The 26,091-nt window shown below is 40.7% G+C and overlaps 1 protein-coding gene across 1 annotated transcript; it reads left to right on the forward strand.

Moving 5' to 3' along the window:
* The first annotated feature begins 219 nt into the window (after positions 1-219).
* On the forward strand, positions 220-25,647 carry LOC103589424 (glycogen phosphorylase, liver form). Its single transcript, XM_008571391.1, has 19 exons — positions 220-298; positions 667-768; positions 3,418-3,496; positions 5,532-5,635; positions 11,410-11,541; positions 15,338-15,449; positions 15,770-15,852; positions 18,319-18,462; positions 18,686-18,778; positions 19,468-19,614; positions 19,929-20,092; positions 20,587-20,701; positions 21,257-21,358; positions 21,460-21,607; positions 21,706-21,764; positions 21,870-22,011; positions 23,411-23,618; positions 24,620-24,754; positions 25,205-25,647. Exons 1-19 carry the CDS (start codon positions 296-298, stop codon positions 25,290-25,292), a joined length of 2,160 nt encoding a protein of 719 aa, XP_008569613.1. The 5' UTR covers positions 220-295; the 3' UTR covers positions 25,293-25,647.
* Positions 25,648-26,091: the final 444 nt, after the last annotated feature.

A 26,091-nucleotide genomic window follows, 5' to 3' on the forward strand; every position in this document is an offset into this window, starting at 1 on the left:
CACGGAAAAAGACAAAAAGACAAAAAAAACAAACAAACAAAAAAAAAAAAACAAAACACTAATAAACCTTAGGTAGTCTTCTTATTATGAAGGAACTGTTGCCAGTAATAGACTTTCTGGGATAATTTTAATTCTAAATTCAATTGTAAAATTACTTGCAGTAATCAAAGAGGAATATTTTCTAGCCTTGAATGTGTGGGAGTTAATCTTTGTGTTTCTTAGATGACTTGAGATGGTACAGCCAACCTACCTGACCCTCACCAACAGAGGTGCCCTACAAACATTTTATGAATGAATGGTGAGCTATGGCTGTCTGACTTCTGTTTGTCCAAAGCACATGCTTTATTCATGAGGCTCATGAACAGAAGGGGAAAACATAAAACACTGAATGTAGTTAGTAGGATGAGCTTGCTTTTTTTCTCCCTGGGGGTAAAAGATAGTGCACTACTTTGCTGAATAGAGTGTATAAAATGGTTTTCCCAAAGCCAGTTGTCAGTAACACTTCTATTTAGCCCTTCATTCATCTATAGGAGTCTCAATTGAACCTGTTTTGAAATAGTCCTGCTTGTTTCTTATTGGTGGCCTAAAATATGGCCTTGTGTTTTTGTGTTGACAAGTAAGGTTGACCTCATAGAGGAAACATGACCTCTCTTTTCTTTATTTCAGAGGGTTTATTACCTCTCTCTGGAATTTTACATAGGCCGGACTTTACAGAACACCATGATCAACCTTGGACTGCAAAATGCCTGTGATGAGGCCATTTACCAGGTTTATTTCAGAGGGTTTATTACCTCTCTCTGGAATTTTACATAGGCCGAACATTACAGAACACCATGATCAACCTTGGACTGCAAAATGCCTGTGATGAGGCCATTTACCAGGTATGTCGTTCCCTATTTCTCTCATCCTCTCCCTTTAAATTTCAAATTCACTTCAAGAACCTTGGGACATCGCACAAAAGAATATGGTGAAAAATTGTCTCTATGATGTGGGTATTGTTACAAACTATTAGAAGCATGTATAATCTCTGGTTTAAGAGAACAACCAGAAAAAGAAGTTAGAGAACTGGTTGTAACTCATGAGAATTTGTTCTTTTGCAATCAAGTCTTTGACAGTATTCGCCAACAAATTGCATTTTAGAAATTGACATCTGAACAAGCCTTTTAAAAGTACTCGAGTATATGGTATAAGAATCACAAGCTTTGCTTTGGGCTCCTATCTACTTTTTAAGAAACAATCAAAGATTGACTGTTATTCATGCATATATCAAGGCAATATGTAATAATGATAAGCTTTTACAATTCTGTTGTCATGCTTCTCTATTGCTTAATGAGATGTAAAAAACACTTCCTCCTTAAAAGAGGAGCCAAAGGTCTTAACCCTAATGTACTAATTTGCTTTTATGAATATACTTAACTGTTTCTTCGCTGAGCTGCAGGTATCTCCATACCAAAAAAAAATAATCCTTAACCTTTTCAATATGGTTGAAAGGAAGAATGTGCAAATTCTAAATGAAAGACTGTTGAGACTTCTCCTTACCATTGGCCTGGGATTGTCCGCTGATGTGGCCAGCTGCTGGTCACTAAGGGGTGGTGTCCTTCATGTGGGTTAGATAGAATATTTCCTGTGAAAGAACCATGGCAGCCCCCGTCCACTTCCCTTTTCTTTGCTTCTCTTAATATCAGCTGAAAATAATATATCTTTCTTGGAATAGCATATAACCAAGTGGGATGAAGTAACCTGTATCTTACTTGCTCAAGGCTTATATCCTACCTTAAAGTTACATTTTTAGAATTTAAAAAGTCCTGAATGTTAGCACTTGCAGCTGGCTTCATAAGGTCCTCAGTAAACTCTAGTATCCAAGGAGCAAATTCAAAAGCCCCTTCAACAGTGAACAGAAGCAAAACCGTGTTTGAAGTTTCTTAAGACTTAGTTATCAAGATGTATGAGAAAGCAAATTTTGGTGTAATGGTAGGGATCCAGATAGGTGGCTCCATGGAAACTGGGGCATCAACTTTGAGCATAGTTATATCTTATGCATATGTTTTCAAATGCTTAAATTATTTTTCCATTTCAAATACTATCCAATTTCATAGACTACGTGACTTTCAGATGAGAACACAGTTTTTTTGCAATAGGCCATTTTTTAGCCACGCATGGGCTGGATTACCATCTAGTCAACACGGAACAGGTCATTTACCTGGTGCATCAATTTTCTCACTGTAAGATGAGCAATCCAAAGTAATCTCCAGGGCTGCAGAACTCCAGTATGAGTCCACAGTTGTGCTAGCAGACAATGCTGTGAGATCCCCAGCACTTTGGGGCAGGGAGCAGGCTGGCAACTAATCCCTCCCATCCCCAACTTCACAGATGCCCCCTGACCTTCCATAGCCTTTTATCCACCTCAGAGAGAAGTAGAGGATTTTAGCCCCATCCAGCTGGACCCTCAGACTGAGGTTTCCCTGACTATTATCAGACCCCAGGTCTCATGCACAGTGACTCACTAACTGGGTTCAGGTTAACAGCTTTTTTTTTTTTTTCCTTTTTGTCTTTTTTACTGACCGGTAACGGGATCGCAACCCTCGGGATTGCGCCCACACCGGGGACTGGCAACGGGATCGCAACCCTCGGTGTTGCGCCCGCACCGCGCTCAGCCAGTGAGCAGGAACCGGTCTCCACATGGGATCCGAACCCTCGGTGGGAGCGCCACCGCGCTCCCAAGCGGCACACTCTCCAGTGCACCACCGGGCCGGCCCCAGGTTAACAGCTTTTGACTCTACTGAGTAAATATGCTGTGGTCATGAAAAGATGAATTTTAGTCCATCCTGGAAAGTCTAACCTCATACCTTTTGATCATTTTCAAAATCTCTCAGTCTAGTTAATATCAGGTTGGTACTGGACTATTTCTGAGGTTTAACCCTATATAGCACAAAAAAATAAAATAAAATAAAAACTTTAAAAAGTAATAATAGCTAACATTTATTGAGGGATATCTGCCCAGGAATAGTTCTAAATGCTGTGTTTGTATAATCTCACTTAATTCACAACGACCCTGTACCTATGAGGTAGGTACTGTTATCCTTCACATTTTTAAAATAAGAAAAGTGAGGCATAGAGAGTTTGAGTAGCTTGCCCAGAGTCATACAGTAGGGATGTGACAGAGTCAGAAATGGACACTTAGAGCCCACACTCTTCTCCATGCTAAGGCTGCACCACCCCGTAAGTCTGCAGTTTACATCTGCAGTCACCAGCACTGATAGTGGGCACTGGATGGCAGAATGAGCTGCAAGGGAGCCGACACCAGACTGAGTAACAGATAGACCTGGGTGCCTGGCCCAGAGCTTTAGGAATGGCTGTTATCTGTGAAATGGCCTTCATTCATACCTGCATCCAATGCTGTTTTTCTTTCATCTTCAGCTTGGATTGGATATGGAGGAGTTAGAAGAAATTGAAGAAGATGCTGGGCTTGGCAATGGTGGTCTTGGGAGGCTTGCTGGTAAGTAACATTGTGAGTGTGTTAGGTTTTCTGGCCAACTGATACCTTCTCAGATGTGAGTCATGACCATGCTTGGGAGAACCAGACAGGCTTCCTAGAAGAAGTGCAAGTTCTGGCTTGTTTTAGATGTATTAGTTCTTGAGTGTGTACTGTGGTTTGGGCAATTCTAGACAAACAGTCAAAAACAGAACTTGAAGAAAAGAGACATTGCTCAAAACCCTTAGAGACATTGCTTAAAACCCCAAAGTTAACCAGATCCTTCCTGTGCACTTAAAGGTTTCCAAAGCGTCCCCTTTACTTCACTATTGTTTGTTCATAACTGCTCAATTCACATACTTGTGTGGTATGACCTAACTTGTTTAACCCATGTCTTGCCTTGAGCACTTAACAGTTTGCTTTTTGATTGACTAATGGGCAATGATACACTTATATTTTTGGTATGATTTAATTAATTAATATCTTTGTGTGTGTGTGTGTGGATGCAATAGAAGTTTTTGCTTTATCCAGGCAATGATTTTTCAGCAAATATAGAGAAAAACATTAAATATACAATACCAGCTCCATTAAATTAAAAATATGCACCCCTATGACCAAGCAGTTCTACTTCTTGACATCTACCCTAGGGAAACACTCAAACATGTGACCAAGAATATATGTGAAAAAAAACTTACAGTGTTATTTGTAAAAGCAAAATACTAAAAATAACCTAAATGTCCATCGTTAGCAGAGTGCCTAAATAAGTGCTGAAACATCTGTATTACAGAAAAATATGCAGCAGCCTAAAAGAATGATATTGATCTATATGTACTTCCCTGGATAGATCTCCAAGTTATAAAAGTCAAGTTCCATTTAAAGCCATACAATGTGATACCATTTATGTTTTTTAAAAATTAGCTATTTTCTGTGAGTGTGTATATATTTTATACATATGTATTACATATTCTAGAAAGTATATATATATATGTATATATATATACACACACACACACACACACACACACACACACACACAAGATCTGAAATTTTAAATACTAAACTGCTCCTGGTGATCCTCCTCTAGGGCAAAGTGCAAATTGGGGATGGCAATTAAAGGGGATGCTAGCATTTTAATTTTTTTGTTGGTAACATTTTAAATTTTTTTAAAGGAGGATATATTAATGTATTACTTGTGAAATTTAAATTTAATAATACAAATGTACTACCACAAATGTATCAGATTATACTCTATGAAAAATGAATATCTATTTCTTTTCTTTTAGAAATGGTTCAAAAATCTCTTAATTTTGCATACATATGTTCAAGTTACTAGAAAGCCATTTGCATCTGTCTCATATTTAATCCTTACTACATTAGTTTTAGTGTGTTAACATTGCCATTAGTAATAAAGAAAAAACAAACAAACAAAAAAAAACACAAAAAAACCACTGTGGGATAATTGCCACCTTCTTGTGAAGTTAATCATCACACAATTTAGTAGGGTTTCCATGGGACTGTAGGAAGTCCAGCAGTGCAAATGGAATTCACATCTAAGAATGAGAACCTTCTATGTGAGACCATCAGTGTTTGTTGGCTGGGTTAACCTCTCTCTGTGTCTGACATTAATGTCCTTGCTCTTTTAGTTGACTGATAAGGTCAAAGAGAGTAGAAAATGATCGTATAACTTCGTATAATGTATGCTATACGAAGTTATTACGCATGACAGTCACCCAGGTACCAAATGTTAGTCTCACCTTTGACTTGTTCCTGTATACCACATTCAACAGGTTGCCAAATTCTGTTGATTTCTGCAGGTTCCTATATTTATTTCATTCTTTATACATCTTTGTATATTATTTCTATAGTATACTATTTTCTATAGTATTAATTTCTTACTATTAAAAAATCAATACCCTTTGTGCAGCAGTCTCTGTGCTTTAAAATACAAATGTGGTTTCTCAGAGAAAAACATTTTGTCTCTGCCATGTTTGTTAGGAAAACACTTGAAATTTAGACTAAGCTTAATGACTCTGCCTTTCACCGTTGCTATTTAATTCAGCCTGCTTCTTGGACTCCATGGCAACCCTGGGACTTGCAGCCTATGGATATGGCATCCGATACGAATATGGGATCTTTAATCAGAAGATCCGAGATGGATGGCAGGTATGTGAGCCATCTTTCAGTGGATACTGTCAGTCTTCCCCCTATGGAATGTGAGTTCCCTAAGAGCAGAAAGCCTGCCAGTATCACTCACCACTCGATCTGTAAAACCTAGCACAGTGCCTGACTCACAAGGGTGCTTGGGAAATATCCACCACTGACTGCCTGAATGTGAATTACCTACAGTGTGTGATGTTCACTGTCTGCAGCATGCTAAATGGAGGAGCTCATCTTCTGACTCATGATCTCCCCCAGTACCTTTGATGGTAGGAAGCATGTTACCATTTTGTAGGTGAGAGAACTGAGTCTCTTAAGAAGTGAAGTTACCTCAGATTACAGTGCTGGGAAATATGTGTCTGTATCCCCAGATTTCTAGGTCCATCCTTAGTATTCTCTTCTACACTCAGTCTTGCCTCCTTAACATGCCTATCTTACAAGATACATCAGCTAAGTGTCCTAATTTTTTATAAGATAAAATCAAGCAATCTTGTTAACTGGCATGACAAACAAATCTGGCTCATATTTAATATTACAAGTATAATTATGTTGCTCCATTCAAATTTGCACAAAATCCATCCAAATGACTCTAGTTTTACTTGTATATAAGCAAACCAAATTCTAAGGCATTTGTTTCTTCTACCCCTGGTAATTCTTTGAGTCTACAACCAGCCTAGTGTGGATAGTTTCCCCTGACACTATCTTTGTCACACACACACACTCACAACATTGACAAAAAGACACGTCTTAGATTTCCAAGAAGCCTGAGCTCTCTGAGCCCCTCCCACACTTCCGAGACTGAGTCTAGTAGAAGAATGCTCAGGTGGGGGGACCTGGTCTGGAGCTGATGCCAGGGGAAAGGAAGGATTTTCCTATGAGAATAAGTTTAGTGTCATTGCTGTGCTCTTTCCCTCCCCCAGGTATTTGGACACTGTTTAGGCCAAGGAAAAAAGGAACTAAAAGATTTGGTATGATGAGAAAATGTGCCAAAGAAAAAGGCTCAGAAGGAGAATATTGGAAACATATTAAAAGACAAACTTCTAAATTTTGCTAAGGACCAGTGCTGTGTGTCTTCAGCCACCCTAAATGAATAAAAACTAGGACGCAGCATGGTGTATAAGAAAAGCCTGGGCCCTAATATCTAATTTGAGAACTAATTTTAACCCACTAGTCTTATAAGGTATATCATCTCAATTAGGTTACCTAACTTCTCTGAGCCTCAGTTTTCTCATCTGCAAAATGGAGATACCAACTTCACAAATTTTTTAATGAAAATATGCAAATAAGTGGCATACGAATAGGCACTCAATAAAAATTTAGTTTTGCCTAACCTCTGAGCCTCAGTTTTCTCATCTGCAAAATGGAGATACCAACTTCACAAATTTTTTTATGAAAATATGCAAATAAGTGGCATACGAATAGGCACTCAATAAAAATTTAGTTTTGCCTAAGAAAAGGAGGATAATTTAATAAATTATGGTATTCTGTAATAAAATATTAACATAGCTGTTAATATTATATTTTTGATTAATTTTAATAAGATAGGAAATCATACATGTTAGCTGAAAAAAAAAAAGACACAGAATTATATGGATGGTATGACCTCAACTATCCCTCCCTAGCAGGCTGGAAAGAAAAAGGAAAAGTGCTAGAAAAAAATACATGAAGAAATTATCTGTTGGGAGATGGAATTATAGGTGACCTTACAATCTCCTATTTATTCTTCTACATGTCTCATATGTCATAAGAATTGTATATTTTATAATCATAAAAAGTTATAAAAATGAAAGAATTGGTTCCCTTCCCCAATGAAGTAATCTAGAGTTCCATGATAAGAGCATAGCTTAAGCAGCATTTCCAATACAACCAACATTTTGATACTACCTGACCAAGAAAGTGTACTGTGTGGTACTCCCTATATCCCAGAATGCTAAAGAATTTCGTTTCTTATCTTTTATCTACTATTGTGTGAAAGATTTCAAAGAAACTCAGCAAATCCATCTCAAAAAAATTTTTTTCTCAAGTGCATTTTTTCCCAAAATTTAATGAAAGGTTACTCTCAATCGCAACTATCTTTGCTCCTTTTAAATGGCCTTTATTCCAGCAAACTACGCCTTTCTCTCCTATCAAACCAAGGAAATATAATGGCTTTTGCTAATTCAAAATATTCCAAAGCTAGCTTCATTAACCATCATCACTTCTTTAATTATATTATGACTCAAAATTGAATCAGAAGGACATATAATTTTACTTGTCACCTCCATTATTTACTGGAATAGGATTTTAAAAGGCAAACATAACATATATCATACCATGAAAAGAAACTATTCCCATAAAATACAGAAAGCCTCTGCCAGGGAAGCAGCAGTGCTCTTTAGAGTCTGGGCATGCCCCCTACTCACAGACATAATGCTCTTAGATGGCAGAGATGCACAGGCTAGGAAAACTTCCCAGCTGGGGAGATTCTTAAAGGCTGGTGCACTTTTAATTTTGAGTCTCTTCAAGGAAGATTTGTAGTAATAGAGTGTTCATCGTGAACCCCCCTGAGGAAAATGATCATATTTTTAAAATTCTAGACTTACCATGAACTCTAATGGGGATGGTTGAAACCTTATTGGTAAAGGTCCTCTATGAAAATAACAGCCCTGGGGGGAAGTGGGGAAAGGCGATTTCAAGAACCTCACGTAAAAGTTTAACAATCACACCAAAGTCCTGGGCAGAAGGGCACTCACTCTATGTATCTCAGAGTTGAATCAAGCAGTGTCTGCTGGAGCTCTTTTCTCTCTTCTTAGAACCTGTGCCAAGCCTTGGGGATGCACATTCACATCCCCAAGCAAGCTTCTAGTTATCATTGCTGAATCCTCGGTATTCCCCAGAAACATTTTTCAATTATTTGTATCATCAGAAAGCAAGGTTTGTTGACTCTGCTGATGTTTGTTCACTGGCTCTTCTTGTACTCTATTCCACCATTGAGGGGAAAAGCATTTCTTAGAATTCAGTCACTGGCAGAGCCCCCTGAGCTGGCCTCTACTTCACTGCTGGCTCACAGTGAGTAATTCCTCCAGGGAGAGGCCAGGTCCTGCAGCCACCCCCAACCCAGTTGGCTCTTTCACTCCACAGAGCCACACTGGCTTTGTGTCAGCCCCGTGTAGCCTGCGGTCACCCCACAGCTAGATGTGTGAAACACATCTGAGAGCCCACCTGGATGTAAATGAAAACTCTTCTTCCATCCTGCCCCCACCCCAGCCCCAGTTCATACAGTGCAGCATGTTAGTGCATTCAGGGGTCACTGGCTACACGGATCTCTAAATTTACGGACGAATTTGTTAATTCATTGGAAGAAAGCAAGGTAGACACCCTGCAGCTTTTGTGGATTTGGTGCAGGCAGCAAGGGGCAATTCCCTTTCCCCTCAGATCTGCTCAGACTAGCTTGTGGTTATGAAATACTTACTTTCAATTTGCCTTAAAAACAAGCCTTGTAAAATTGAGGGAATGATTAACTGATCCTCTGCCGAATCAGTGAGAGACTCAAAATAAAGAAGAGCAAGCAAACGTGATCTCCTACAGAACTTGTTAACCCCACGAATTTAAAACCAGCCATTATTTGGCAGGGAAAAATTAAGCCAACATGTGATGGCATTAAGACTAATCAACTGACAAGTCCCTTGTCACTTAAGACTTTGCACCCTCAAAAGAGCAAATGCACCCCCTGACTTCCATAGGAGTCAGGGAGTGGACCTATGGTGGGAAGTCAAGAGTCCACCCTCTCCTATATGAGCATTTCAAGCTTCCTGAGGGCAGAACAGCATATGATCCTGCTGCATTTCTCAGCAGAAAATGTGTCATTGGTTCTCCCATACACATGATTTTCAAGAGGAAAACTGTTTCTGTCTTATTATCTTCCTGTTTCATGCAATACCTTCAGATGTGTTTTACAACATCCCTGAGTGCTGAAATGAGGCAAACAGGCCTGGTTCTTTCCTGCTACAGGAAGCAGTGTTCACATTGATTTTAAAACCCAAAACCTGCCCTTGCCTTAGTGCAGCATAAAGTATTTTGTAAGTCAAGATGTTTTGCTCCTTTGTTGATATCATTTATTTGTTGCAGTTTCTAGTTATTAACACAAGTTCATGAACTCAAGCTTCTCATCAACTGGTAAACATTAAACGTTTTCTTGTTAAATTTTTTTTTCTCTTTATGACTGGGATATGAGAAGTTAAGTTTTAAATTCTGAATTACATAATTACAATTATTGACTTCATATTACCTTGTAGCTCCTGCCTGCTCTTTGTGTGGTCTGGGGACCAGCAGCACTAGGAGCCTCTGGGAACTTGTTAGAAATGCAGAATTTCAGACTCCTCCCCAGACCTACTGAGAATCTGCATTTTAACAAGATGCAATTTCATCAAGTCTATCTCCAGCCTTCCCTAGGCTTCATCCAGCATCTGACACCTCCTCCTGCTTCCAGATGCTCTCTAACTCCCAGCTCTTCTACTTAAAAATGTTGTTTCTATGAATCCCCTCTTCATTCATCATTATGCGCAACATACTGGCTTTCTTGATATAAAGCCATGATCGATGTTTGAATAAATGAATGTGTATTTGCTTGTCTGGCCATTGACATTAATGTTTTGTCTAATGTCTCAAAAGATAGTAACTTTGTTTATTTGTATCTCTTCACAGTCTGCCTGGGGAAGGCACTGAACTCATTTTTAGGTGATCATGAAATGTCCTGCATTGTGTCATAATTCTTAAGCACTATGTTCTAAGACTAAAAGCTGAGTTTTCTAAGAGTTGAGGATGAGGAATCAAATAAGTAAATAACTGTATCTGGGATAATCTTATTGAAAAGGATACTGTATCCCCTTCTCTTTCTTGCCAGAACACAATTCCATTTTTTAATATATATTTTAAAGGCTTCACTAATAATATATTTACTTTAAGATTAGATCTCCCTAAAACGTGTTTTGTTGTTCTAATTTTGGTGTTTTTTGTTTGTTTGTTGCAAATCAAAATTCGTTTGATGTCCACAATACCCTAAATAAAAACTATGGTTTTAAAATGTTTTGTAAGGAATATTTTGTTATAAATTAACATAAATACATGGGAAAATGTTGAAATCATCATAAATTCCTTACCTCTTAGTATATATTATTTTCAAAATAAACCATAATTTATAGTTCATTATCAAATCAAAATTACATAAGGATTAAGTTAAATAAAGAGTACAAAATGTAGTAGGTTTCTGTACCTATACTGAAATAAGCTTTAAGGGAGCATTCTATTAGTTACATGTCCTAACCAATTCTATATGTTCTAGGCACAAGAATCTTAACTAAAACCATCATGTAGGTATTCAACAATAAACATGCCTGGAGGGCCTCTCTTTTTAACTCAGGCTGGACAATTGATTCACAGGCTCTGGAACACACAGACCTAAGGTCAAATCTTAACTCTACCATTTATTGTCTGTGTGATCTTAAGCAGTTACTATTTCCTTATCTTTAAAAAAGAGGAAATCATAGTTACCTCCTATACGGTTGCTGTGAAGATTAAATACAACAATACATATAACATTTAGAGCACTGTTAGCAAGTATTGTTGATTTAGGCTGGAAGACTATATAACAAAAATGAATCAAGATTTCTGGAACCAACACTCTTTCTTGCCGAAACAGTATTCCTGAGTTGTTTCAGTTAAAGATACTTTTTTGTGATATAATTGAAGGGCTAGGTCCACTTCTCCTGAAAAATAAACTCTAAGGCATATCCTTTTTGCAGATAGAGGAGGCAGACGATTGGCTCAGGCATGGAAACCCCTGGGAGAAGTCCCGCCCTGAGTTCATGCTGCCTGTGCACTTCTACGGGAAGGTAGAGCACACCGAGACGGGGACCAAGTGGATCGACACCCAGGTATCCAGAGTGTGCTCATGACAAGCATTCTGTACAGGCTAGTACAAAGGATAGTACATAGAGTACGTAACACACAGTATCATGTGTACATGGTATCGAGTAGAGCATGTTGTGTATTGAATAATAGAGTATATTTGTATAAATGAATCTGTTACTCCTCTTAGTACAATACACTTGTTTTGGAGACAAGGGATCTGAGACCAAGAGAGAAGTGACTTCTCCAAGGTCAAGTGACTTGCCAGGGTCATTTTGCAATCAGCTTTATCAGAGATAATCAGTTCTATAATACCCAGCATGCTTAGCTCTCCAGTTTATTTATATAAAGTTGTGGATAGCAAAACTGGGTATATTTAAATGTCATTCCTCACCCCACCACCATATACATTTACTTACAGCTTCTCAGAGATAAATATTTTAATACAGAAGTATTTATTCAAAGGATTACCCAAAGTCTTATTCATTGTAAAGTCAGAAAAATAATGCAAAAATTCCAACTGTACTCTGTTATTTTGTGCCAAATCACTTTATAGGAATAATGCTGGTGCCAACGTAAGTGTACGTACTTCCTGGGCGTGTACTTATCCTGCCACTAGATTTGACTATTACCCTGTCACTGGACACTGGCACTCCCAGTGGTGGTTTGTGCTTTGCTGTCTTCATACGTCCTAACAAATAACCCCAGTTAAGTACTGGACCGCACTGCCCAGTCTTTGGAGGCTTCACTTGAGTTATTTGCTTAATAAATATGGTCTCAGGGCTAGAAATGATTTATCACTGGCCATTCTTTAAAAACTTAAAGTGGTAAAGACTGAGTAAATGATGTTCTTATATTTGAATATCGGCAGTAAAATTCAGTATTGTAATGCAAAATGTGATTGGTTTGTGGATTATTCTCTGTGAATAAATGCTTCATTTTACCTTAAAAGAGCCAAGACCCATTTTACAGCTGATTTTTTTTTTTTTTTTTGAACTGCTGGTTTATTATGTAGAGCTATTCACAGTTCAGAAAAGTAAGATATTTTAAAAACTATTTTCGATCCGAACTTAAATTTATTTAGTATATGGAATAATGGATTAGAAGTTGAAATAGGTAACTAAGTATAATGGTATAAGGATGTAACTCATACTGTGATAAGTTCTTGTTTTGGATTTTCTTGGTTTTGTTTTTCATTTTGGTTCAACAGTAAACCACAGTCTAAGTTGCACTCGGTTACAGTAAGTATAATCAGGAGAAATGCAAACAAATCAGTCGTTAATACACCCAAAGAATTCACACATGTATTTGGTATTAAACTAGCAAGTATTTGGTATAGATTTTGGTGCCTAAAACTTCATCAGTGGCTTCCGATCTGTCTAAAAGTATGCAGTTTACACAATCAATCCTGGGAGCATTCTGTTTACACTGTGGATCCCACTACTGAGCTAACGTGTATTTAAAAAGCACCTCTAGGGCCGGCCCGGTGGCGCACTGCTACAGTGCGCTGCTTGGGAGTGCGGTGGCGCTCCCGCCGAGGGTTCGGATCCCACATACAGACCGGTTCCCGCTCACTGGCTGAGCGAGGTGTGGGAGCAACACCGAGGGTTGCGATCCCGTTGCCGGTCCCGGTCCAGTACGGGCGCGACACTGAGGGTTGCGATCCATTGCCGGACACGAAAAAAGACAAAAAGGAAAAAAAAAAATAAAAAGCACCTCTAGATATTTTCATCATATATCCAGAAATTCAGTTAGAGAGAGTATGTGTTTCTGTGCCCACAGAAACAAGGTTATTGGGCAGAGGTAATATCAGTGAAGTGACCCAAGCTATGCAGGACTTCATGGATTAAAGCCATCCCCTGAATCCGGCCCAGATTTGTATCTAGTGAGGTCAGAGAGCATGAGGCCAGACATGCTCTGTGCATGCATGGTATGGCTTCCAGTAAACTGAAATGACCCGTTGTTGTCCTCCAAGACACAGACACCAGAAAGAGTATGAAAGGTAAAGGGGAAAGGGAGCAAGAGGAGGGGAGGGGTCTTCCGACTATGACGCAGGTGTGCTACCTGTGAAAGAAGGGAGGGAAGGAGGATTCTCAGGGAGAGCCTCACACTGCAGCACAGGCCTGAGCAAGTGGCCAGGCATATGCTTTAGCACTCCAGCCACCTGGAGCATCCTGGAGAGAGCTCTGAGGGGACATATTCTCTCTGAAGTTCTCTGAAAGGAGATCTGAGCTGCACACTTCCTGGGCTGCCTCAATTATGCTTTAGGGGTCAGAAAGATTAATCTTGTTTGAATCCAGACACAGTCCCACTCTGTAAATGACTTTTCCTGATTGATCACAATTTGCTTTGAAAATCTCCAGAGACCTTTATTTCTGAGTGAAAGATATTCAAGTAAGGGTGATTTATTACTTCGAGGTCATGATGATCATGAAAGCATGCCTGAATATATGTGATTGATGTGGACTATAATGCTTCATTTATTCATAATTCAGCAGACCAAATTAAAGAGAGGTGTGTTTAGGTTTCAAACCTGCCATGACTGTGACCTTGGTCAAGTCACTTCTGTCTCAGCTTCAGCCCCTCGTGTCCAAAATGAGTGGGTTACATAAATATCTGGCATCCTCCAATTCAATTATTCTGTCATTCTCCTTCACTAGAACTTGACTCTGATGAGGCAGAGAATAAAAATGAGTCATTTCTCACATAAATTTTAAATGCACTGTGAAACATAGTTCACTTTCCTGTTCTTCTCTATTTCAATGACTGTCACAAATATTGAGCTAGATTTTCCAAAGTTCATCTCTTAGACCCAATTCAGCTAATTATCAGATGATTTGGCAGATCACTATAGGAATCACTAAAATAACTCTTTATGCAACTTCAAAAAATCTAGCTTAGCATTTTAAATGTCTCATGTGATGTTCTATCTCCATAAATTTCCTGTTCCATTGATTTTCACCATATTAGAAATCAGATCACCCTACACAAAACGTATCCTAATTGCTATTTTTGGGTGGGTATAGATTCACATTTGTCACTTTGCTTGCATATCATATTTTACTATTAGAGCAATGGCTTGATCTAAAACACAAATGATAAACTTTTTCTAATACTATGGCATTCCATTCCATTGCATCTGTATCAGGGCAAAGGGTACATGGGAGGTCAACATGGAAATGCTATAAAAGACCATCAGTCTAGATGGCTCCAGCCATCCAGATTGTTCCAGTTGGTAGAGAAACCACATGGCCTGTAAAACCACCTCCAGCCCTGGTGTTACCGGGCAGCGGTTCCAGGTTCTTGGTCTATTTGTGAAAGGAAAATCTGTCACGGATCGGTAAAAGGAACAGAAGAGAGTGACAGAGAAATGGATCATAATGAGGCTTTATTACCAAGCAAAGGTACACACCAAAGAAGTGTGCAGGCATGTCCCCCAGATTCTTAGGGGGAGGGTTTATATGCTGTTCTGGGATGAGATGTTTCTCTGTCTTAACTAAGAGGAGGAATATTCGGCTGTGGGGGAAGATCTAGAGTAATTAAGGCCTCACAGGCCGAGGCGAGGTTGCATCAGCTTCCTGTCAAGCATCCCTGAGTTTCTGAAGTTTCTGGTCATTCTCTTAACTTTGGCTGATCCAGTCTGAATATTTATGAGCAGCCTCTCTGGGACACGTCCCTATTCTGTCCTGCTTCACCGGGACCCTCTTCTTGGCTTGCATCCTTACACCAGGATAGATCCCATTGCAGTCTCTGAGCCCGTTGTCCAACCTACATCATCACACTTGGGAAACAGTGAGCAGATGCTTCTGTTTCATCCCACAGGTGGTCCTGGCTCTGCCATATGACACCCCAGTGCCTGGGTATATGAATAACACCGTCAACACCATGCGCCTCTGGTCTGCTCGGGCACCAAATGACTTTAACCTCAGAGACTGTGAGTACAGCACTTTTTGATCACAAGTTAGGACCAAATTGGACTTGCGAAAATAGCCTTTAGTTTCTGATCTGAGCTCTTCAGTGACTAAGCAGGCATCATGTGCAGCAAATAGGGAGGACATTTTTAAAGCAGTCCTTTAGTATGGCCTTCTCAGACTCTCATGTGAAGCCCAGCATGAAGGTTTGTTGAAATCTTTTTGGATTTTTAGGAATTTTAGGAATCCCACATGGCATGCAGCAAGCATCAGGTGAGATCGAGGGGCTTCCAACAACAATGGCTGGCTTGTCTATTTATTGTTTTTCTAACGTTCCCCTCAGTTAATGTTGGTGACTACATTCAGGCTGTGCTGGACCGGAACCTGGCCGAGAACATCTCCCGGGTCCTCTATCCCAATGATAACGTGAGTAACCAAGCTTGCTTTCTCAGTGGCGACAGAACCAAGTCCTTTTACAAAAGCCTATTCAGTAACCCTATAAAACACAATGTTCATTTTTTTTTTCATGTGCAGAATAAGCTCCATATCTCTTCCTGAATTACAACCAAGTGAGGAAAACAAATTTTCAGAATTCGTGAAATCAGAATTGGTGTTTTGGCCTTGATTAGTGACCCCATCATTAATTGGGAAGGCTCTGCATTTGTACTTGTATTTGCATTTGTATTTGTTGTAGTTGTATTTCAAAACCTGAATATAAAACATGAGCTGGATCATGGGTACAGCACTAGCTCCTTTCCAGACAGAAATTTCATGTGCAACGTCAGAAGTCCCTGTGATTTCCTGCCTGGCTCTTCCCTCACTCACTGGGCTCTTCCTGGCCCTCTGCCCCCAGGCTGGTTGGGGTGATGGACCTCGGAGCAGGCCTATAAACAAACACCTGTCTCTTCTGCCACTTACTTGTATCTTTAAACTTTTTCTTACAAATGATTATCCTAATTTTATTCTAAAAATAGCTCAGTTTTTAAAAACTTGGAACTGGATCTCAGATGACTGCTATGGATTCTTGGTTGGTTTGAATATAAGCGACTCTAATTTCTCCAATGGGTAAAATCATACTCTTGATGCAGTAATGATTTTTTCTAAAGTTAACCTCAGAAGCAATCAAACTAGTATTCTGCTTTACAAAGATGGCAGAAAACAAGGATCTTGGGGACTAGGACATAAATAGTCCCTAGGACCAGATATCCACTTGGTGTTAAGCCACAGCCTCTAAGAGGGGAGTAGGATTATGTGGATTTTCAGGAACCTGATGGTACATGTTATTTGGGGAAAATATTGTGACTTCAGTACATTTCAGAGAAATCAATAACCCCATAGCAAAATGTTATTCTGTTTCATGGTCAACATAAGAATTTTCCAAGTTTGGGACTACACTGCCTGGCCAAACCCAGGCCTTCAGGATTGTATAACTGGAAGGTGCTTGAAATCCATCTTCCTATCTTCAGTAAGGACCAAACCTAACTCTACTTGGAAATAAGCATCTGCAGTAATTGACAACATATTCTAAGTAAGCATGGGGTAAAAAGTTGACCAGATTTGTTGGGTAAAAGGTAGCTCTCTGGATTATGTTTTTTTAAGAATGAGTTGATAAATCATTTTCATTCTGCAGTTACAAAAACAAATTCATTCTCTCTCCTCAACCTGGCCATAGCCCTAACCCAGGCATTAGTCTCCCTTCCAAGGATCTTGCACCTGCCCTCACCCTGCAACTAGTGAGAAACTTTGTTTTTCCTGGAGTTCGGCCTTCTTCTCTCAACCAAATTCAGAACACAAGCAGATAATATTAATTCTACCAGAGTTAATTATTAATATTAATTAATCTGATCAGAACTACACTATACTTTTCACCAACACTGAAAACTAGAAGACAAAAAAAAAAAAATCTGAGGGTTCCATATCCAGGCAAATAATCACTATGAGGGCAGAATAAAGATGTTTTCTGATGTGTAAGGTGGCTAAAAAATTGACCGTGCACACACTTTTTCCCAGGAGACCCTGGAAGTGTGTGTACTCCCAATGAAGGGGAGTAAACCAAGAAAGAGAAAGACATGGGATCCAGAAAACAAGTGACCCCAGACTGTAGATGAGCACAGGGGTCCTCAGAATAACAGGGAAAGAAGATTCTAAGATGACAGTGGAGCAGCAGTCCCAAGGAGCAGCCAACTCAGGAGCGATCCAGAAGAGACTGTTCAAAAAGACTGAGTTAATGGAACACCTAATGTGTTTGAATATAGTGAGAGGAAATTTACACAACTGGGCTAGAATGCAGGATAATTAGGGGAAAGTACTCAGAAAACCAAGTAGGCAAACAAACGAAACAATTATGAACTCCAGGAAAAAAACTTTTTAAGAAAATGAAAAGTAATCATTATAGGAGGACACATGTACACACAAATCAGCTGTCTGTAGCATTTACGTAGTCATAATAATGTAAACACTGATTAAGGAGCCAGTGAAAATTACAGCGTAATTATGTTGAGAGGATTGGGGATGAGAATATGTGTTTGATGGCTCTGATGTATAAACTGAGTTGCTTTTTGGCTCTTCTCCACTACCAGGTCAGGATTTGGCTTTCTTGGGTCTTCTGGCTCAGTTACCACTCATACATCTGTTTTTAAGCTTCTAAAAAGTTGTTGTTTTCTCTCTCCCAGTCTCTTTATCCTTTATCTGTATGCCTTTTTAAAACCCTTTTGCTGTCATTTTGGTGGGGTTCCAGGAAAGAGCAAAGGCTCATGCTTTGGCGTTCCACCTGCCATCTTTCATAAGAAAAATGGGCTTTATCCTCAAAGCTTCCCGGGCAAGAGACACCAGTCACGTTTTTGACCACACCTACAATGGGAACCACTTTCATTCAGTCTCTCTGGCTTGAAGTTTTTTGAAGGGAAGGAGCTAAGATTGAAGCAGGAGTACTTTGTGGTGGCTGCTACCTTGCAAGATATCATCCGACGTTTCAAAGCCTCCAAGTTTGGCTCCACCGAGAGTGCAGGAATTGCATTTGATGCCTTTCCGGATCAGGCAAGTAGTCAGTCTCTGCAGGTGGGGTCCATGGAGGGGCCAGGATTTCCTATCAGCTTTACTGCTCTCTCCCAGTGCTGAACAAGTCGAGTAGGAACAGTGTGCTTCAAGTGTTTCACAGAAGCTGGGCATTTAGCTTGGTGCTTTCCCCAGGCATGTGTGGGACAAGGAAGCCAGAGCCCGGGCCACCAGTCACCTTCACCTTGCTGTCTTTCCCCACTAGGTGGCCATCCAGCTGAATGACACCCACCCTGCACTTGCCATCCCTGAGCTGATGAGGATTTTCGTGGATATTGAAAAATTGCCCTGGTCTAAGGTCTGGACAGTCTGGCTTCTTTTTACTTTAATAAACCAGGATATCGGTAGTTGAAAGACTTTGCCAAAAAGCTTCTTTTTCAGTTTTTCAAAATAAGTTACTGTTGCTAACTTCCAATAGTTAAAGGTATGTTTTGCTCTGATGCTGACATTTCTCCATCCTCAGGGATGTGCTTTACAGGGAGTAAAACTAAAACAAAATAAATACATTCCTAATGTGATGTAGACCAATAGCTGTATTAAGGCTTATATTATGTTTACCGTTTTTGTGTCTAAAAGGATTCTAAATTAAATTCTGTAACCTCAGAAGACAGCTAATTGAAAGTATACCCATAGCTTTGGAATTCAGCATTTTAAACATACCTGCTGAGAGCATTAATTTTTTATTCTACAACCTTTGTGTATTTAATAAATAAAAGACATGTCACAATAGTAGAGATTTATTAGAATGCTGTCTTAAGTTTTATCACACAGTTTCACAAATATCTTCTGCACCTCCTACCCCCAACCCTCCCTCCTCCGCCCCTGAAAAGAAAAGTTCCCATTATCTGGACCACTCAGGAACCTGTTAGAATCAGTGTGTATACACTTAGAATTGTCCTGTTGCAGACAGGCCGAGTTGAGGAAGTGTTTGGCCTGTGTGGTGGGTGTGCACTGCAGGGGAAAGCAGCTGACCCCTCTCTCTGTCAGGCATGGGAGATCACCCAGAAGACCTTCGCATACACTAACCACACAGTGCTGCCAGAAGCCCTGGAGCGCTGGCCAGTGCAGCTGGTGGAGAAGTTGCTTCCTCGACATTTGCAAATCATTTATGAGATAAATCAGAAGCATTTAGATGTAAGTCATTTGAGACATTCTTCCCTTTATGAGAATGAGCTCTTAAGACATTCAGGGTGGCTGCAGTGTTCCCCCTTTCCAAGCATGAGGCCCAAACGTCTTTCAATCATTGATATGACAAGCATACTCAAGTCTGAACAGGGCTCATTAAAAGTGCTAAAATGGAAAGATGGCATCTCCCTAGGGCTAACTCTGCCCCTCTCTGTGAGAGTGAAGTTCTATATTCACTCCATCAAAGATTTTGCTTGGGAAGTGAATACCGTTATTGCTTTAAACCTGAGTGGCCAGCAAGGTCTTTCTCTCCCTTTGGCTAGAGAATTGCAGCTTTGTTTCCTAAAGATGTCGACCGTCTGAGAAGAATGTCTCTGATAGAAGAGGATGGAGGCAAAAGGATCAACATGGCCCATCTCTGCATTGTGGGCTCCCACACTGTGAATGGCGTGGCTAAAATCCACTCAGACATCGTGAAGAAGGAAGTGTGAGCCTCCATTACCGTGGTTGTGGGTCTAACGCTGATCTGTTAATGGAACAATGCTAACAAATGCAGGGTTGCATTTAGCAATGAGGAAAGGCCTGTTACAATGTTTAAAAGTATTTTCTTTTATACAAAGAATGCTTCTCTTTAAAAAGAAAGAAAGAAAAGAAAATATGCCATCCTCTCTAAGCCATTCTAATTCTAGACTTAGGAGCCAAAAAAAAAAAAAAATATTCTGCTGAAAGTCTGGTATATATGTCAGTGCCAGGAAGTCAGATGGAGGTGATTAGATTTGGAATTTTTCTTGTAATTATTTTGAATTGCAAATGAATTTCTATTTGGAAAGACAGTCATAGCTGCTGTCAGCCCTTCCCTCCACTTTTATTTAATCTTTGTAAGCCTGCACTTGGCTTCTTTAATGTAACTCCGAACTTTATCTAGCATGCAGGACCCTGGCATTTCAGCCAAATTCAGTGATGTGTTTCTTCCATCTCCAGATTCAAGGACTTCAGTGAGCTAGAACCAGACAAGTTTCAGAATAAAACCAATGGGATCACTCCACGGCGCTGGCTCTTACTCTGCAACCCGGGGCTTGCAGAGCTGATAGCAGAGGTAACTGGGGAGTGCCGAGAGGCATGTGAGTGCCCTTATCCTTAGCAAATCCCATCTGCAGCAGGGCTGGGGCTGGCTTCATCATCGTGTAGCTTGTGCAGTCACACAGAGCTCCATGCCGGGTTTAATTCTCTGCTGTAGCCATCTTAAAATTCTTAAATTTTGAACAAGGGGTGCTGCAAATTATGTAGCTGGTCGTGGCTAACAGTATTCATATGACACATGGGTAGAAGATGGTATACCTATTTAGTAAATGAGGATAACAAAACTCATAAATAACTAATAGAATAACAGGGTTCTTGGTCACCCTTTGGAGTAGATTTCCTGTGTTTAACACTTTAATACCACTAAAACTACACTTAAGATTCTAGCAGCAGTGTTCCTCTCACAGAGAATTATTTCTAGGCTCTTCTGTGAGTGACACCGTTGTGTGTACCATGTATAACTATGCTGTTGTAACTGGGTGAGAGCCACTCACCCCGTCCTCACAGAAACTGCTCATTTGGGCTTGATTTCCACCCCTGAATTAAAGCCACCCCTTCTTTAAATTGAAAGAAAATCGGGGAAGACTACGTGAAAGACTTGAGCCAGCTGACGAAGCTCCACGGCTTCCTGGGTGACGATGTCTTCCTCCGGGAAATAGCCAACGTGAAGCAGGTGAGGCGTGGGGGGCCCTCCCGGCACGCGCTCGGGGGGCTCATACTCCACTCTGTAAAACCTGAGTCAGAAGGGCTGTGCACCGTGCCCTGTCTCAACAGGAGAATAAGCTGAAGTTCTCTCGGTTCCTGGAGAAGGAGTACAAAGTGAAGATTAACCCCTCGTCCATGTTCGACGTCCACGTGAAGAGGATCCACGAGTACAAGCGGCAGCTCCTGAACTGCCTGCACGTGGTCACCATGTACAACCGTGAGCTGGCCCTGCAGCCACCCACAGGCCCCACGGAGGTGGACAGTCTCGCCACCCTGGCCGTCAACTGACTTCTGTCCCATCCACTTCTTTTTCAGGCATTAAGAAAGACCCTAAGAAGTTATTCGTGCCAAGGACAGTTATCATCGGTGGCAAAGTAAGTTGACCCTACTCAGTGGGGACTTGAGGGCTCTAATCTCTTGCCATTTCTCCACTGGGTCACGGCCGCCTTCTGTCACTGTGTTTAACGTTCTTCCCCAAGGCTGCCCCGGGATATCACATGGCCAAAATGATCATAAAGTTGATCACCTCAGTGGCAGATGTGGTGAACAATGACCCCATGGTTGGAAACAAGTTGAAAGTCATCTTCTTGGAGAACTACAGGGTGTCTCTTGCTGAAAAAGGTATACTGTCGTCATTACAAAATGTGTGGGAGCCAGAGCAAATTATAGGGATTACTCAGTAAGGAAAACAGTGTGGCTAACCTCAGGGCACTAGATACTTAAGATAAAAGGTGCCGCTCTTGGGCAGAATGAGGGCCTGAGGCAAGAGCTTTTAAGGTGACCCATCTGACAATGACATTGATGTCCCCACAGTCAGTACCACAGAAGCACATTTCCAAGTGCATTTTCTTCCCAACCAGTGAGAGCTGGGTGCTGGAGGAGGTAGCCTGAGGTTTTGGCATGATGCAAACCTGCTCTACAAAAGAGAGGACAGGTCTTCAGTTCCTAGCCCCACTTCTGCAAGAGAACACAAACTCACCAGTCCCCAGATGTTCCTCTGGTCCCTGCAGGGAAGAAAGGGCTGTCATTTGTTCATGGAGCAATAGGAAATGAGGGCAGATGTCAGGCTGCCAAAGCACAAGTCCTAGATGTGCCTTGTATGGGCACTGGGGCATCTGGCATGGAGTTCCCAAGGGGGACAGCAAGGATGGCAAGAATGTCCCTTTCAATGTCCCTTTCTCTGCCACTGAGACCTTTGTCCATTTGCATCACATGCTTACAAAGCACCATCCACATGCAAATGCCAAATGTATGTTCACCCACTTCCCAAATTGGAAAGATAGAAGGAAGCTTTCTCTTTTCTGTGGTATTTTTGGGTCCCCTAGTGGTACTGTTTAAGAAATGTCTGCATAAAGAGAAAAGAGCTAAGTCCTTAGATCTAATCCATGAATAAGCTCTCCTAGTAAAGCAGAGAAGTGGCCCTGACCTTTGTGGTGACAAGAAGGGCTTCAGGCAGCTCTATCTGTGTGTAAATCAGCCTGAAAGGTTAAAGGCTTGATGTCCAGCCCCTGGCACACTTCAATTGCACATGGCTTAATTTCCTGCAGTGAGTGGAAGGAGGGAGGTGAGAAGAGGAAGGAATGCAGAAAATCCACTCCCCTCGTGTTGCAAAAGAGCAGAAAGGAGAGATGCTCTGAATTTTATGGATCTAGAAAGAGAAGTTTCAAAATATTTTATAAAGCAGAAGAAATAAAAATAAAGCCAAAACAAAAATTGGAAAGGAGAAAGGGACAACAGAAAAGTAGTATCAATGTTTATAGCACAAAGCCAGTAGATACTCCTTAAAGTTTACAGACCAAGAAAGAGTAGTATACGCATAAAGTTATGTAGCACATCAACAGTGCACCACAGTGGTTGGCCGAGTCAAGGGGAAAGAGTAAGATCTGCCTTCTATACCACTTAACGTTTGTCTTGATGTGCATGTATTACTTGCGTGATCAGAACAGGCCAGCTAGACAAACGCTCACATATAAGAAGATTTAGAGAGACAGTCACTCATTTTAACTTGGCTTTCTTGCAGTCATTCCAGCCACAGATCTGTCAGAGCAGATCTCCACTGCAGGCACTGAAGCCTCAGGGACAGGCAACATGAAGTTCATGCTGAATGGGGCCCTGACCATCGGGACCATGGATGGGGCCAATGTGGAAATGGCAGAGGAAGCTGGGGAAGAGAACCTGTTCATCTTTGGCATGAGGGTCGATGATGTGGCTGCTTTGGACAAGAAAGGGTGAGAGAGCAGCTCTTTATTGGTCGGGTCATCCCCAGGAGGGTCCATGATCTCAGAGGGCATCCTGCCCACACAGGTACCCATGGAGGCTGGGTCACATGAGATGTGGCAGCATAGCATCTGCCATGAGGAGTCAGGGCAGCCTCCTGGCCACAGATCAAGTCTTACTAAACCCAGCAAGTAAAAATAAAGGGAGCTCAGACACAGGTACATGGAGTAGTTGCTCTTTGTTATCAGCCATTGCAGAGCTGGCCTCAGTGAGCTACTCAGTTCTCTGCATCTGTGATTTTTACTTTGATCAAAAGATGAACCAGTTTCTAGTTGGAAGTTTTTGCCTATAATTTAAACCATTTTCTAGTGCTCCTCTAAGATCTCAAAGAGATGGACTAAAATTGGAAAAGAATAGCCATGGATGTACAGAAGCACTCGGGAACACTTGTTTTCACTTAATATCTAGATAGATTTGTTTGCCTGAGTTCAGGAATGAAAGAAAAAAAAAGTACTGTCCAAAGGACCTATGGGAATCACAAAATTTAGAGAGTGCTAAATATACTTCCTAACCCTGGGAAGTAATTTTCACTCAGTAGCAACAAATTTTGAGAACCTGTGGATCTCAAAAAGCAACTGGTCCACTTAATACAAAGCTTGTTTAGAGCCATAAAGTCTGCACTGAAACAGAGCTTCTGTGTTTCTACCAGATTAGACTATTGCTCTGTGACCATATTTTCATTATCTACTGTTATTAGAGTCTTTGGTTACTAGGAACAAATCAAATTTAGAATGGAAAATAAACTTGAGGAAAATTTATCTAGTAAAAATGTGTCTATACCCATGCTGAAATCTACAATGGCTTCTATAAATGCTAGTATTTCTGAATGCATTTTTCACAGCTAAATGCAGTGTCTCGTGTGCTGTTAAGGGCCTTTAACAAAACACTAAAGGCAGTGTCTAGTATGTTGTTACGGCCTTTTTCTTATCACCCACCCACCCCTACCCCACAGGTACAAGGCAAAAGAATATTACGAGGCAATTCCTGAGCTGAAGCTGGTCATTGATCAGATTGACAATGGCTTCTTTTCTCCCAAGCAGCCTGACCTCTTCAAAGACATCATCAACATGCTATTTTATCATGACAGGTGAGTTCCCACAAGGAGAGGGTGCTATTTGAGCTGTGAAAAGGGGACAAAAACATCTTAAACCAACTACAACCCACTCATGTAGATTAGCATAGATCTGGGATCTGATCAGATAACCCAGTCTTGGGGGAAAAAAGATATTCTCTGCCAATGATGCAGTAAGGTTTAAAAATAAGACCCACAAATCTGGTATTCTTTTTCTCCATCCACTGATATACCCAACTTTCAAATGCATCCATATGATGACATTCTTACATGTGGGAAGAACCATAAAAAGGTTGAGGGCTGATTAAAATTCTTGTGAACAGAAATATGAATTTGGTAAGCTAGCCATGCCTGACATTTAGCAAAAGAAAATTTCAAATGGAATTTTAGAATGCATCTGTTAATGAAGCTTTTTCTTGTTTTTTGTTTGTTTGTTTTTTCCTTCTAATTAACAAAAATAAACAGATTTAAGGTCTTTGCAGACTACGAAGCCTATGTCAAGTGTCAAGAAAAAGTCAGTCAGCTGTACATGGTAAGTTGCAGAGATTTATAAAAGAAACAAATTTACTATGATTAACTACAATTTTTGTTTCTTTTTATTAAATCTAAATAGCAGGGCCCTACTACCAATCAAAAAAAAAAAGAAAGTGAAGCAATTGTCCAGCTTATTCTGATCAAAACTTGACTTTTCCCATGTTTGGGCAAAGGTTGGGATTTGCCATTTCAGTAGCAGTTAAATGTTTAATTCACAAGTGAAAAATCAAGTATTAAATTTTGTAATATCCAAATAAAAAAATGACAAATAGTTCAATATTTATGGAGCACCCACCCTGTAGCAGGTATATGCTGGAAGCTAAGGATGGAAAGCCTCAGAGAGGCACTGGGACTCCTCCCCTGCCAGGCACTGTGCTGGGCTCTGAGAACACGGCGTGAACAAGGTCAGGTTCTTTCTTTTCTTCCTTCAAGGAGCCTGCTCAGTGCCGGGGTTCTTAACCTGAGGCACACATCAGAGTCACCAGCACAGCTCTTTCACAGTACAGAGGCCAGTCCCCTAACCACCCCACCCACCTCCTCTGAGAGATTCTGACCCAATAGTGGATGGGACCACCATCAGTATTTGCAAAACCTGCAAAGAGGATTCTAAGCTGAGCCTCAGTTTATTGGGATAAGACTGATCCCCTATTCTTTGAAAGTTGGAAAATAAGTACCTCTCCTGGACTACTCATAGAGTGGGGCTATATGAATAGAATATAAATGTATAGGGCCGGCCCGGTGGCGCACTGCTATAGTACGCCACTTGGGAGTGCGGCGGCGCTCCCGCCGAGGGTTCGGATCCCACATACAGACCGGTT

The sequence above is a fragment of the Galeopterus variegatus genome, unplaced genomic scaffold (genome assembly GCF_000696425.1).
Source record: "Galeopterus variegatus unplaced genomic scaffold, G_variegatus-3.0.2 Scaffold687, whole genome shotgun sequence".
Taxonomy (NCBI): Eukaryota; Metazoa; Chordata; class Mammalia; order Dermoptera; family Cynocephalidae; genus Galeopterus; species Galeopterus variegatus.

What these genes read in the sequence shown, in the direction of transcription:
- LOC103589424 (XM_008571391.1), top strand. An exon ending in TAAATCAGAAGCATTTAGAT is followed by an intron (nt 19,615 to 19,928) that starts GTAAGTCATTTG and finishes CCCTTTGGCTAG; the next exon opens with AGAATTGCAGCTTTGTTTCC. An exon ending in ATGCTATTTTATCATGACAG is followed by an intron (nt 24,755 to 25,204) that starts GTGAGTTCCCAC and finishes AAAAATAAACAG; the next exon opens with ATTTAAGGTCTTTGCAGACT.